The 15649-nt window shown below is 36.9% G+C and overlaps 1 protein-coding gene across 5 annotated transcripts in view; it reads left to right on the plus strand.

The window, feature by feature from the left end:
* Window positions 1-15649, plus strand: part of TTC27 (tetratricopeptide repeat domain 27) — a 167943-nt gene that overhangs the window by 35040 nt on the left and 117254 nt on the right. For all 5 annotated transcript variants that reach the window (XM_035000887.1, XM_035000884.1, XM_035000888.1 and 2 more), the window contains 2 exons: window positions 186-298; window positions 4638-4704. In XM_035000887.1, the coding sequence (XP_034856778.1) occupies window positions 186-298; window positions 4638-4704 (180 nt within the window). The remainder of the gene's footprint in view (window positions 1-185; window positions 299-4637; window positions 4705-15649) is intronic.

Here is a 15649-nt window from a genome sequence, read left to right on the forward strand (position 1 = left end):
TTCTACGCAGCAAACCATCCCCAAGTATGTGTTCCACAAGAAACAGCCTATTGACCATATGTAGACATTGGATAATGTTTAAACAAAAAGGTGAATTCTCCCTCCTTAGTAATCAGTTGCATACAGTGTGTTGAATGAATCAAATTTAATTTTTGGTTTAAATATTTTCTTTTGTATTGCACCAGAATCTTGAGCTCAATGATGATACTGTTCTAAATGAGATAAAGTTAGCGGATTGTGAGCAGTTTCAGATGCCTGACCTGTGTGCTGAAGAGCTTGCTGTTGTCCTTGGAATCTGGTAAGTCAATTACTTACTCGGTTACTTTGAACACTGCATATTGGTTTTCTTGTGCTGAGGAAAACTTTATTCCAGGAGGTGCCCCGAGTTCTGGATGAATAGGGAATCTTATTATGCTTAGAAGGATCAAGAATAGTGGGGCATCCAATTACCACTAAACTACCAGTGCTCTCCGCTGGGCAACTAAGTAAAGGGTTAGAGATTAGGAATCTCAGGTATCTCCTTTGAGTTAGTATAACTTCACCTTCTCTTTCCTTCATAAGCAAAATTTCTTTGGCTAGCCTTAGCTAGGAATAAGCTTTTAATAAAATATTTAGGAGAGTTGAGAATGATTATTTTGACCTTTGAGGATATTTACATTCCAAAGGATAGAATTATTATTATTATTATTTAAGATTTTATTTATTCATTTAAGAGAGAGAGCACAAGCAGTGGGGAGAGGCAGGGGGAGTGGGAGAGGGAGAAGCAGATGCCCTGCTGAGCAGGGAGCCCGATGTGGGGCTCGATCCCAGGACCTGGGGATCATGACCTGAGCCACAGGCGGTCGCTTAACCACCTGAGCCACCCAGGCACCCGAGGATACAATTATTTCTTAATACTGTCGAACCTTATGTGTGTTGGAAACAGTTTTTCCTTTTATTTTTATTTTTTTCAATTTTAAAGTGATTTCAAAATTGGAAAAAAGTTGCAAGGGTAAGACATTGCAGAGAACTTTTGAGAATAATTTTCTAACATGATACTGTATCATCCCTGAATACTTTAGCGTGTGCTTCCAACAAACGGGAATTTTTTGTACATAGCCACAATACAGCTATCAAAATGAGGATGTTAACATTCATACTCTCCTGTCATTTAATACTCAGATCCCATTCAAGGTTTCCAGTTGTCCCAGTAATCTCCTTTGTAGCACAGGGCCCACGGTAGAATATATGTGTTTCTTTTAGTTGTCATTGTCTCTCTAATTACTGTCAGTCTTGGAATAGTTCCTCATTTTTGCTGGACTTTCATGGTCTTGACATTTCTGAAATTTATAAGCCAGTTACTTTGTAGACTTTGCCTCTTGAATTTGACTTATTTAAAAAAAAATTACAATTAGATTTGCATTATGCATCATTAGCATGGATATCAGAGAAGGGAAGTTCTGTGGTTCTTTTTTTTTATTGATTTTATTTATTTATTGACAGAGAGCATGCACAAGCAGGGGGAGCTGCAGAGGGAGGGAGAGAAGCAGGCTCCCCATTGAGCAGGGAGCCCGATGCAGGGCTTGATCCCAGGACTCTGGGATCATGACCTGAGCTGAAGGCAGATGCTTAACTGACTGAGCCACCCAGGCACCCCATATTTTATGGTTCTTATTGCATCCTAGCAGTGGAACAGTTTTGATTTGTCCCACTACTGCAGATGTTAACTTTAATCACATGATTGAAGCCGTGTTTGCCAGGCTTCTTCATCGTAAAGTTTTTCTTTTTCACCCTTGTAAGTACTGTTTTGTGGGAAGGTACTTTGGACTACATAAATATCTCATTTCTCATCTAGAGACTTAGTAATGTTCAAAATGGAGTATTCACAAAGTTCCAATATTTAGAACAGTCAAGTTAGTAATGGGTAATTTGTAAAACAAAACAAAACAAAATTGTCTCTTAACTCAGTAGACCTTACCCTTTTGTCTCCCCCTCATAGCATTATACCCCTTTTTCACATTTCATTTACATAAAAGTTGAATGCAGTCCTCTAGTCCTCTTGTTCGGGTATAAGGGATCACACATACAGATAGAGCTCTGTTTCTTTTTTTTTTTGAAGATTTTATTTATTTGTTTGAGAGCAAGAGAGAAAGCATGAGCAGAGGGAAGGACCAGGGAGAGGGAGAAGCAGACTCCCCACTGAGTGGGGAGCCCGATGTGGAGCTCGATCTGAGGACCCCGAGATTATGACCCGAGTTGAAGACAGATGTTCACCTGACTGAGCCACCCAGGCACCCCGGTAGCTATTTCTTTCTTTCTTTTTTTTTTTTAAAGATTTTATTTATTTATTTGACAGAGAGAGAGATAGCGAGAGCAGGAACACAAGCAGGGGGAGTGGGAGAGGGAGAAGCAGGCTTCCTGCCGAGCAGGGAGCCCGATGTGGGACTCGATCCCAGGACCCTGGGATCATGACCTGAGCCGAAGGCAGACGCTTAACGACTGAGCCACCCAGGCGCCCTCCCCGGTAGCTATTTCTAAGCCCAGATCTCTTGTTCTATCACATGATTTGATTCTAGTGATAGATTTTATGCTTACTAATGAAAAATTGTCCAATTCATAATGATTCTTAGTATGTAAATAATTTATTAGCACCACACTCTAATCAACTGAGCTAACCGGCCAGCTACTAGTATGTAAATAATTTAAATAGCAACCATTTGTGAGCAGTTGCACATGCTAGGAATTGCACCGTGCACTTTCCACATTACCCCTCATTAATGTTCTAGCAACCCTAGAGGCTACTTTCTCCATTTTTCAGATAGGAAATCAGGGTTCAAATGGCTGAATGACTTGCTCAGAATTACAGAGCAAAGTTAAACAAAATATACATATGCCCAGGGATTCTGTCAGTTGAGCTTTAGGTATAATGAGTTAGACTTCACAGTTGAGAGAGGACTAAAAAACAAAACAGAAAACTGCTGTTTTCAAATACCGGTTTTTCCTCCAAATACAGTATTGGTGGAATCTTAATATATGGAACAGTTAGAAGTGCTGAGTGGATTTTATAGGCAATTTAAATCTTCCCTGTTTGGTAGAAACTACTTCATTATTGTCTAAATCTTGGGTATCTGATGGGCAGTGTTTATAAACAGATAAGAACATTAGTGAATTGATGATTTACATCAACTGAGTTATTGTGGGGGTTGTAAACAGTGATTTTGTAATACTGCCTGATCTCTGTGTAATCCCCATGGCCATTATCCCTATGGAGAGGTGACTTGGACATTGTAGTAGACTGGGTTAGTTTAGAAAGGAAACGCAGAGAAGGTGAATTCTTAGAGATGATAGATTGGTGAAACAGTGGGGCTAGGAAAAAAGAGACAAAAAATCAGACTCTTAAATACAGAGAACAAACTGATGGTTGCCAGAGGGGTGGGGGTGGGGGAGACAGGTAGAAATAATAAAGGGGATTAAGAGTAGACTTATCTTGAGCACTGAGAAATATATAGAATTGTTGAGTCATTATATTGTGTACCTGAAACTTCCATAACACTGTATGTTAATTATACTTGAATTAAAAAAAAAGGGTAACCACTATCCTGAATTTTCTATTTGTCATTTTCTTGCCTTTTCAAAAAATATATTTACTTACATGTTTTTATACGTCTAAGTCAATTGTTTTGTTTTTTTTTCTGAGCTTTATAAAAGTGGTATCTTACTATTATGTAGTCTTCTGTGATTGTTTTTTTCCTCTCATTATTATGTTTTTATGGTTCATTCATGTTTTATATGTAGCTACCATTTACTTTGGATTATAGCATTCCATTGGGTGAATATTTCTCATTTTATCACTCTCCTTTTGGACATCTGGATTATTTCAAGATTTTTTCCTGTTATACACACTATAACTATGGGTATTTGTGTATAGATTCCTGGTACATCTGTTCAAGAATTTCTCTGGGCTCTATGGAATTATTGAGCTAAGGATATATGAAGGTTCATGTTATAAGATAGTGCTAAATTGTTTAACAAAATTGTCCTATCAAATTATACTTGGATCAGCAGGATCTAAGAATTCCCATTGTTCTGCCTCTTTGACAACCTCTTAATTTTTGCCTAATGGTCACAGTAATATTTTATTTTTTTAGCATGGGTTTGATAAATAGGAGCTGGTGCCATGTTAATTCTTTTCATTTTCTTTGTGAAGGGGCACAGATTGGATTTCTTTCTCCTAGTAAAATTAATTATGTTGACATTTAGTACCAACCACATTTTGTCAGCATTTAAAAAAAATATTTATTTTTTGGGGGGGGAGCAGAGGGAGAGGGAGAGAAAAACCCAAGCAGACTCTGCATTGAGTGCGGAGCCTGGTGTGGGACTTGATCTCACGACCCCGAGATCAAAACCAAGAGTTGGACACTTAACTGAATGCTCCACCCAGGCACCCCATTTGTGGATTTTATTACTTACTTACTTATTACATTATTAATTTTCATACTTATCTTTGGAAAACTTGTATCTCTATTGGTATATAATGCAGTAATATTAAAATACATGCTTTGAAATATATAAAGTTTATGTTGCCTTTTTAAAAATTTTATTTCATTAGTTAACAACATGCATTTTAGAATTAATTTACTTTTTTTTGTAATTTAAAGCGCAAATTTCCAAAAGAATAACCCAGTGCATAAGTTGACTGAAGAGGAGCTGCTGACATTTACGTCGGTGAGTCATGTCTCATCCTTTCCGTTGCATGTTTTTCCTTGTGCGTTCTATTGCTTCTGTTACATTCTTGGCTCAGATTGCTCATGTTGAAACACTACCACTTAAGGAAATTAAAGAGAAGAATACCTCGCCATTTTAGTTTCCAAACTGCATATAACTTGCTGTTGATGTAAACATAAGCCTTTTTCTTTGTACTTGCTTGGATTTGAGGGCAGTGGCCAAACAGTTCTTGTTCAGTGTCTAATGGAGCGCACCTAGTAGGTGCTCCATAAATGTTCAATGAATAAATGAAATGACAGAGCAAGAGTCTGACTCTTCACTCCAAAGCCACTATAGTATGCACCTCTCTTGTCTAAAACTGAGGGTGATGCCCACAGGGATGGGATGAGAAAGAGGACGTCAGAGAGCGAGGACCAGAAGCAGGAGGGTGTGGGTTATAGAGGCCGAGGAAGGAGGCATTGTTGAGAGGATGAGGTGCTTGTCAGCATTCGGCACTGTAGAGCCGAGAGGAGAAGGGCTGTGGGTGCTGTTAATCAGGAGTGCCCTGCTTATTTCTAGGACAGTTTCAGTGGAGTATTGTGTAGTCACCTCATTACAGGGAATTAAGGAGGGAATGGGCTGTTAAGAAAATTAAGTTGATAAAGACCACAATCGGAGAAGAATGGCAGTGAAAAGGAAAGATCGAGTAATAGATGTGTGAGGATGAACAGAAAAGTCACAGACCCAAGGGTCAGTCAGTATCTTCTTAGCTTTATGGATGAAAAGATAACGCACATCTTTGATGAGCACAAGTTGCTTAAGATAATTTTTTCAAAGGCATTTTTATTATAGTTAAAATCAAGAGAGAATTCTGATGTTTTCTTTCTTTGTTATTTTTCAGATAAGGCAAAGATGAAGTACTTTTATCTGTAGAAAAGCTAGCTTACTTTGTATTGTAATATAAATTTTGCAAGTTACTGTTCCCTGCCTACGGTTTTGGAGCTGGTTGGATGTTAATCCCTTGAGTCCTCTGGGTGCCTACTTTATTTTCTCACTTGAGTATCTTAGAAATCTTTGGTGTTTATGATGATAGCATATCTGTGTTTAGGTAACTATATGGAAATATCCCTGTTTATTCATTACATAAGCTATAAGGAATTTGACAAGTGTTAAACATTTTTTTAAAAGGTTAATTTAAAAAATTATTCTGTATTTCCTATTTATTCAGCTAATCTCTATTGAATACTGAATATGTATCAAGCATTGTGCTCGTAGTAGGGGATACAGTGTCAACAAAGTCTTTTCCCTCTTGGCGTTTACATCGATTTACATTCTTGTGGGGACAGTACACAGTATACCAAGAGAGAAATAATGTATCTAACAGATGTGCTCTGGGGACATACAGCCGGGTAAGGGAATACAAATGGCATGAGGAGGGCTGTTTTAGACAAGGTGGTGGGGAGGATCTCAGTGGGAAGGATGTGGAGGATCTGGAATGGTGGTGAGTTTGAGTTACTGTAGGGAAGTACAGAGCTGGATGGGGACAAGTGTCTAGATGATGAATGTGACCAGGACACTTGGGTTTCTTCTGATGACTGGGGTAAACAGAATGCTAACATGTGCTAGGAAGTGATCCTGCTGGCCTCTGATGGGGAGGAGGTCAGTAATAACATCTTCTTAGGACTGGTCTTAGCAGTTTATCAAGGTATATGTATTATCCATAGTTATCCTAAAAAGACACTAAAATACTCTATATTCAAGCAGTTCAATTTTTTTTTTTAGCATTTCCAGTTGGTGGGGATATATTTCTTCCTTTTTAAAAAACTTTTCCTTTTTTTTTCCTGTTTCTTTCTTTTTAAATTATTTTTATTTAAAAATTTTTAAAATTTAAACTCAATTTAATTAACATACACTGTATTATTAGTTTCAGAGGTAGAATTTAGTGATTCATCAGTTGCATACAATACCCAGTGCTCATTACTTCAAATGCCCTCTCTAATGTCCATCACCCAGTTATCCCATCCTCCACCCACCTCCCCTCCAGCAACCCTCAGTTTGTTTCCTAGAGTTAAGATTCTCTTAGTCTCTCGTTTGCCTTTCCAATCCCCTACCCCAGCACCCCGCCTTCTTGTTCCTCTCTACTGTGAAGTTCTTCTGAAGTAGTTAACTCTGGTAACCTCTGGGGTGGGTAACTCATCTCTCCTAACTTGCAATGAAGATCATAAATTTGAGTTTCATACTTTTCCCCCAAGGGCTTTATAATACATCCTTTTTTTGCTCTCTGTCCTCCTCCAACTCTCATCCAAGTCAGAACTGACCTGAGGACTGATCTTTTTGGAGGAAAACTGTTTGATTACAGTAATGCCTAGTGCCAGGCCTGACTCTTCTAAGGAGATGAATTTTTTAATTCCAGGAAAATCTTTAGTTCATAAAAAGTAGAGCATGGAACTTATACGTGAGGACGGCTTTAGGAGCCCCAAGGATACTTTGTGATCTGCACCACCCCTTTCTTTTGTTGATCCCAAAGGAAGCATACAGACTACACTAGAAAAATCCAGATGAGCCATTGTCAACTCATCTTGCATTTATCAGTCCTTCCTGATATTCCTTCTTTGTGCATGATACTGAAACAGATAATAAGATGAATTAGAAGTGGCCCCTGGTTTCAATGAAGAATTTCATTGAAATTTATATCCTATATAATTGAATATCCTGTATATAAAGATCCTTTATCTATTACTCCAAAAGACTATTTGAGGCAAAAGGGAACACTTTCAGGTGCTGTCCCCCTTCTGAACTCTTGAACTTCTTTCTGTGCCTTTCTTTTAACAAGGACCATATTTGGGCTTATATTATAATTATTTATGTTTATGTCTTATCACTCCCACAAGACTATAAGCTCCCCATTTCAGGGACTGGGCTCTGTTCTTCTCTGGGTCTTCTACAAGACCCCGTATAGTCTTTCAATGCTTCAGTCATAGCTGTTGCTCAATAAATGGATGCAGAAGAATGAATGAAATGTGCTTGAACCCTGGAGAGGATTTATTTCTGTCCCATAACTCGATGCAGCATTGCTCCACTTAGTTTTATAATTTTAGGTGGTGCTATGTGATGTGAAGGATAACCGCTTGTTTTATCTTCTTCATCTGTGCAATGAGGGAAGGGGGGTGTGCCCCTTCCTCAGCCCTGAAAACTTGCTTTGAGGATCAAATTCGAGAATGTCCTGAAAGTATCTTTGAGTAGGTAGAGCTGGTGCACCCATAGCTTCAGGGATGAGCGGGGCCATCTCATTACTGGTTTGCGGGAGAGCATTCTGTTTTCAAGGAATGAGAATTCCTAAGTGGAGAAGATCTGTTTGAAATTGGCTGTAGACGTGGGGGAGAAGGGAGCAGAGAGGAAAGGAAGGGCACACTCTTTCCAGCTGGGCGGCCATTTCCCTTCTGTGGCAGCGGTGTGGGGGCCTGGAACTGGGCCTATCAAATCCTGAGACTAGGAAGTATCTTTAGTTAATAGAAGAGCAAGAATAATACAAGTCTTCATACTCCTACCAGTGGATTGTAAGCACTTGAAGGGATGGGGACTGTAGTTACTATCGGATATTTGTTGAATATTTATTGAATAAATGAATTATTCCTGAATTTTGTTCAGTTTTAGTGAACTGTCTTAAAGTTGACTAAAATGGTAATATCTCTTTTTTGGAGACATTTTTAGTAGTGTTTTCCTATTGGTGGAGCATGTTGAAATATATGTGAGATGTGTTGGGAGGTTTTCATTCAGCAGTGTCAGAAGCTTATCCTAAAAGGAATACTTTATTTTTTTAAGGTTGTCATAATGTAGGGCTGTTCCTGAGATATTTGATCCACACATTTCAGGAAAACTGAATGACTCATAGTAAAAATAACCCATATTGTTTTAGAGAGCCATTTGTATTGTATCGGCTTGATAATTTAAAATTAGCTGTTATCTACGTTATTTCCTTTCAGATGGGCCAAGTCAGTGACATTCCGTAATGCTTTTAATTTCCTTTCATTGTTGAAAATGGGAACAATTTACTTGATTCATACAGGTGTTTCAGTTTTCATTGGCAGAAGTTCTGCTTCAGTGTGAATTGATACTGGCAGCCTGCCTTCTGAGTGTCCGCTCTGAAGCCTCAAGGCCTCTGCAAATGAAAAAAGGAAAAAGACCCTTCGAGGTTGTACATTATACGGTACATATTTTCTGTTGCTGCCGTTAATTTTAAAGCTGTTTAATAAATGCTTATCTATGAACATAAAATAGTTTGCAAACCATTTTTACAGATTAAAGTGATTGCCTGTTTTTCTTTTAGGGCATACTCATTTCTTAATTTTCTAGGATAGGCAATAGAACTTTGCAAGATAGCCATGATACTTCTGATAGTTTGTGTTAACATTACACGATGATACATCCTGTATTAAGCAGTTATAGGTCAGGATTTTGATTTTCTTTCTGGTTTGAATACTTGTCTCTCAAAATGTTACTTGTACATTTTAATTTAATAGGCATGTATTGATAATGAAGATTGTAGCGATCTCTGGGTTTTAAGGTGGTAACTTTTAAAAAAGTAAGAGATAGGCATGCTTTATTTTTTATACCAGTTTGTAGGTTAACTGTTATTAAACAGAGAATTATTAAATATTTTTTGACTGTAGTCGAACTGAGTTCCTTGTATATATCCTACTTCAGGAATAGGCAGAATGAATAATAGGATTAGTGGGATCAAGGCTCTCTTCTTACCACCATCTACTTTGGTAACTGCTAGACTTCTTTCTTCACTGTTAACCATGGCTTAAGGTTAATACTTATTTGTGGGTTTACTTCTAGCCACATTGGAGTAACTGGTACTGACTTTGAACTTTTACTGTAAAGCAACGACAAAACTGGACAAAATATATGAAGCAGCAGTGCAAAAAAGGATAATAAGTCATGACCAAATAGTGTTTATCTCAAGAGGGCAAAACTGGATTAATATGAAACAATCAATGCAGTTCATCTTATTAGTATAGCAAAAGAAGAAGCTAAATGATTATCTCGGTAGAAGCAGAAAAGCATTTGAAAAAAATTCAACAAACTTTATATTAGTTTTACTTTATAATATAAAATATGTATATTATATTATATTATATTATATTATATTATATTATATTATATTATATTATATTATATCTTAGTAAACTAGGAATACAAGGGAATGTCAACCTGGTAAAGGACATCACTGAAGAATCTCTAATTAAAATCATTATTGACGAAAAAGTCTTTCCTCCTTAAGATCAGGAAAATGACACTTCAGTTTTCCATTGAATTGGAAATCCCCCAGCTAGTGCAGTAAGACATGAAGAAGATGCAAAAGGTATGTGGATTGGAAAGGAAGATATAAAACTATCAGTATGCATAGATGACACAATTGTATACATAGGTAACCCTAAAGAATTGACTTGAAAGCTACTGGAAGTAATAGGCAAGGTCTGAGAAGAATACAAGGTCAATTAAAAAAAAAATCAGTTGTGGGGCGCCTGAGTGGCTCAGTTGGTTAAGTGTCTGCCTTCAGCTCAGCTTCCCAAATGTATGCATGTTCATGATCCCGTGGTCCTGGGATTGAGCCCCCTGTGACGGGCTCCCTGCTCAGCGGGGAGTCTGCTTCTCCCTGTCCCTCTGTCCCTCCCCCTGCTCATGCTCTCTCTCGTGCATGCTCTCTCTCAATCTCTCACTGTGTCTTAAATAAATAAAATCTTTAAAAAAAATCAGTTGTGTTTATATATTCCTAGCAATGAATAATTGGGAAAGACATTTAAAAACTATTTAGAATAGCATAAGATATCAAATATTTAGTGATAAATTTAACTGAAGTGTAAGACTTATATACTAAAAATGATATAATGAGAGAAATTAAAGAAGATCTAAATAAATGGAAAAATTACAATGTTCATAGATTGGAAGACTCAACATTGTTGACTTGACAGTTCTCCCAAAATTGAGCTATAAATTAATAGCGATTGGATTCCCAGTAGGCTTTTTTTCTTTGCAGAAATCAACAAGCTGATTCTAAAATTTATTTGGAGGACTTCCACTTCTGTGATGGCCAAGTAAGCTCTGATTGGAACCATCCTTCTGCAGATAAAAATAACAAACTATAGACAAAATGCAGAAAGATTCTGGAGATTTTTTATTTATTTTTTGCTTGGAAGAAGGGAATGACATTGGGTGGTTTTTTTTTTCTATCCTATGGCTAAATCTCAGTGTCTTACATGCAAGGAAGCTAAAACTCCGCAAGCAATTCAGCAATCTTTCTGAGGACAGAGATTGGGGCTACCACAGCTGCTGGAATGTGAGGAAGAACATTTCATAAAGGAAAGAGTCACAGATGAGGATTCTTACATTCTGTATATTTATAGAATAATACACTCAGAATACATGGTTTTTTCAAGGGCACATGGTATGGTCAGCAAGACCATATACTGGGCCAATTAAATAAGTCTCAATTAAAAAAAAACATCATATGGAATATAATCTCTTTCCACAGTGGAATTAAATTTTACATAAATAGTTATTAGATATCTAGAAAAACTCCAAATATTTGGAAACCAAATAATTAAACAACATACTTAGTCTGTGGATCAATAAAGAAATTACAAAGGAATTTATTTATAAAAGTCAGTCATTGACCTAAATCTCCTACATTTCCTTAAGGTAAAATTGTTGTATAATTGGGGTAATGAGCAGTTTTCCGCTAGAACACTTAAGTGCATAAACCATAGTAGGAAAATTGGATTAAAAGATATATTGGACTGCATTAAAATTAAAATCTGCTTTTTGAAAGACATCATTACGAAAATGAAAAGACAAGAACAGACTGAGCAATATTCACAGTACATACATCTCACAAAGGACTTTTTTTTCAGAGTAAGTAAAGACCTCTTCCAACTCAATAATAATAAGACAAACCAATTAAAAATGGAGAAAAGATTTGAACAGATCTTCCACCAAAGATATATGAATGACCAACAAGAATATGAACAATGCTTAATACTAGTAGTCATTGGGAAAATGCATTTTAAAACTACAAGACACTACTCCCCACCACTTAAAGGACAATACTGTGAGGGGTAGTTGGAACTCTTATCCACTGTAAATGTAATGTAATGCAAAATGGTACAACCACTTTGGATCACAGTTTGGTATTTTCTCATGGAGTTAATCATCAGTGCTACCTCTAGGTATTTTTCTATGAGAAATGAAAATCTATATCTCCACAAAGACATAAATACAAATGTTCATACCTGTTTAATTCATAATAGCTTAAAACTGGAAAAAACCCAAATGTTCATCAACAAGTGAGTGATAAACTACAATATCCAGCTGAAGAAATGATACTGAGCAATAAAAAGAAATGAAGTGCTGATACATTCAACAGTGTGGGTGAATCTGAAAAACATAATTTTGAGTTAAAGAAGCCTGACTCCATTTAGTTGGAATTCTAAAGTAGATAAAACTAAATCATAATGACAGAGAATAGATCACAGGTTGATTTCCAGGGAGCTTTTTGGGCTGATGGAAATTTGTATATCTTGATTTTCATGGTGGTTACATAGGTGTATACATTTGTGAAAACAGCAAACTCTACACTAAATACGGGTTTATTTTGTTGTACCTGTCTTATATTTCAATAAAGTCACTAAGAATAACCTAAAGGAAAAATGCATAGGTGTTATTTAGACCTAGAATATTTAAGATTGATGAGTTTATTAAGATTTTGGTTTCAGTGTAGATTAGTCCTTGTCATCAATTTCAGAAGTATAACACGAAATACTCACAGCTTACCTGATGTGTTAAGTGGAAAGAATGTAGATGCGGAAGAAAAGGATGTTGCTCAGTATCCACATTTAGTATGAAGTTTTCTTTTTTTTTTTTTAAGGCCAAAACAGGCTAGTTTTTCTCAAATATTATTGGAAACCTCTGTTCAAAAGAAACTCCAAATTCAGGTGGAGGGATATACTGTTTAGAGCTCCACTTGTGGTAATTTTGACCTTTAGCATCTAACACAGGTCATTGATGTCTTGAGTTGAATTATACGCCCTCATGATTGAGAGTCACCAGAAACAGCAAACAGAAAGATAGCTAGGATGAATATAAAACCTTAAGAATTCACCAGGCAGGAAACTTGTGTATAAAAATAGCATAGGTAATTGACATCTTCTAAAATACAGTGAGGTATTAATACAGGATTTCAAGCAACTTCTTGTGTTAATGGATATAAAAATACAGTTAATTAGACTTTATTTTAAGTCTGTAAATGGCATTTTTAGTAGAATCTAAGGTCTGGAGATTAAACTATTGGTTGTATGGCACAGTTAACTTGGTTGAAGACTATATAGGAATTCTTTGTATTATCCTTGAAATTTTTCTGAAGGAGAAAAATAAATCTGAAAATAAAAAGTTAAAGGAAAAAACCTCTGGCACAAAGCTATACAGAAAATGAGCAAAGCCCATCACTGCCTCATGGCTAGCTAACCATTCTTATTTGGGGTTGAAGATAAAAACAGGCTCTCTGGGATGTGTTCAGACCGCCATTAAACTTCTCTCAACCTGCCTGTGTCTCTTACTGGGTTTCCCACTTGTGGCTTGCCCTATTGGGTCTTTAGTGGTGAAGGAAACAGGAAGGCATTACGAAATAAACCCAAACACATAGGTTAACATAAAGAAGGGGGACTCATGGACCAGAGACCAGAGACTCCCATGATCAGAAATCAGAGGCAGCTGTGAGGGATGGAATTAACTGACCTAATAGCACTTTCACACTATTTCACAACTTTCTACTAAGCTAAGACCCTCAAGCAGGTCTGAAGGAATCCTGGATTCATGGTGCAGCCTTGCTGTGGCAGCAGAAACCAATTTCTCTGGAGGAAAACATTAACAGTCCCAAATTAAAACTGAGCAGTGAGCTCACAAAGATTAACAGAGAGAAAAGAAGGCAAGCCACCATGACTGAGAGTCAACAAAGACAACAGTTTTCTGATTCATAGTATAGACCAGCTACATATGGGATGTTTAAAGAAATAAAGCATGTATTAATCAAAAGATAGCTGAAAAACTTTTGTTATTAGACTTCTTTGATTTGGGAGGGGAAATGTAACTTTTAGAATTTCTTTTTTTTTTTTTTAAGAGAGCAAGAGTGTGCGTACGCATATGCAGGAGCTGTGTGGGGAAGGGCAGAGAAAGAGGTAGAGAGAGAAAATCTTGAGCAGTCCCCATGCCCAGTGTGAGCCCAATAGGGGGTTCAATCTCACAAACCTGAGATCAGGACCTGAGCCAAAGTCAAGAGTCAGACGCTCAACCGACTGAGCCACCCAGGTGCCCCAGAAATAATTTGAAATTAAAAACCAGAATAAAAAAAATGCAACCCATGCTTATCCACACCAGAGAGATGTAGAACACTAAGAAGTTGTGTATAACAGGTGTTTCAGAAAATGCAGACTTAGAAGTATACCTAAGAAACTCTTGAGTCTGCATCAGTAGATATGTGTATGAATGTCTCATAATAGCAATATTTGTCATCATGGCAGAGAAACTGGAAGCAACCTAAATGTTGTTCACAGGAGAAATTGTGATATTTTATATCACAGTTATGAAATATTACACAACAGTGAAGTGAAAATAAATGAACTATAGCTATAAGCAACAACATGGATGAGTTTTATAAATGTAATGATAAGTTAAAAAAACTAGTCCCAGATTCACAGGTGTTTATATTATACTTTATAACTTAAACTTTAGTTACTTATAATCCTCTGTATATATCAAATAAGAAAATGAAGTCTAAAAACTATTTTGAGCAATAGCAAGATCATTGAAATGTTATTTGATAAACCATTTTAAGAATAAACAGTTCTGATTTTGCATACATTTTAATTTTAAAGTGTATCTTACTGTCATTCATTAGGCTGGTGAGAAGCAGAATCAGTGATGATGAAGAACATTAATGGAAGGTAGAGGAAAAAGCCTTGAGAAAGAAAAGTCCCAAATACAGAAATATACAGGACTTAAGCTAAGTTGGTAATACAGTTGATATTAAGAAGTCTTGTTCCAATCTATGGCTTTGTGCTTCTGCTTTTGGCCATCACTGAAGCTAAAGAAAGCTCTTAGGCTTTTTGACATTATGAACTAACATGGTATTCAAGGATGAAAAATTCAGCTTTAAGATAGTTTATATGTTTTAAATAGGTCTGTTGTTTTTTTTAAGATTTTATTTATTTATTTGAGGAAGAGAATGAGAGACAGAGAGCACGAGAGGGAAGAGGGTCAGAGGGAGAAGCAGACCCCCCCGCCGAGCAGGGAGCCTGATGCGGGACTCAATCCCGGGACTCCAGGATCATGACCTGAGCCGAAGGCAGTCGCTTAACCAACTGAGCCACCCAGGCGCCCTAAATAGGTCTGTTTCTTACGACGGTATGAAAAGTGCATCTGGTGATGCACTGGATGAACTGGAATCTCCAGAATGTAGAAGGCCTTTTTTTTTTTTTTTTTTGAGGCAGACAAATGACCAACAGCTTAATCTCTTTCTGATGTCTGCTTTCTATATGAAAATCTACAGAGCAAAGAACAGAACTTTGAAAATGTTGTAATGACAGGAGATTTGGATCTCAGGATTTGCCAAGCCTACTCCTAGATAGTGTGGAAGAAAATAAAGGTATAAAGCATAGGACTTGCCTTCGTGGAATTTTTAATTTAGCTCACATCAGATAAACTCAGGGAAATGTAATTGGCAATACCAGGCAGTTTAAACTACAAATGGATAGCACAGATAAATGAATCCCCTAACTGCTCAGAAAAGAAGAAAATGTTTAGGACAGAGCAAAGAAGGCTTTGTTCACTAAGGAAGGATTTGAATCAGGCCTTGAAAGACAGATGGGGTTTAGATGGAGTGATAGCAAGAGCAAAGGCAAGGAGATGG

The sequence above is a fragment of the Mirounga leonina genome, unplaced genomic scaffold (assembly GCF_011800145.1).
Source record: "Mirounga leonina isolate KUSES-001 unplaced genomic scaffold, KU_Mleo_1.0 Mir_125, whole genome shotgun sequence".
Taxonomy (NCBI): Eukaryota; Metazoa; Chordata; class Mammalia; order Carnivora; family Phocidae; genus Mirounga; species Mirounga leonina.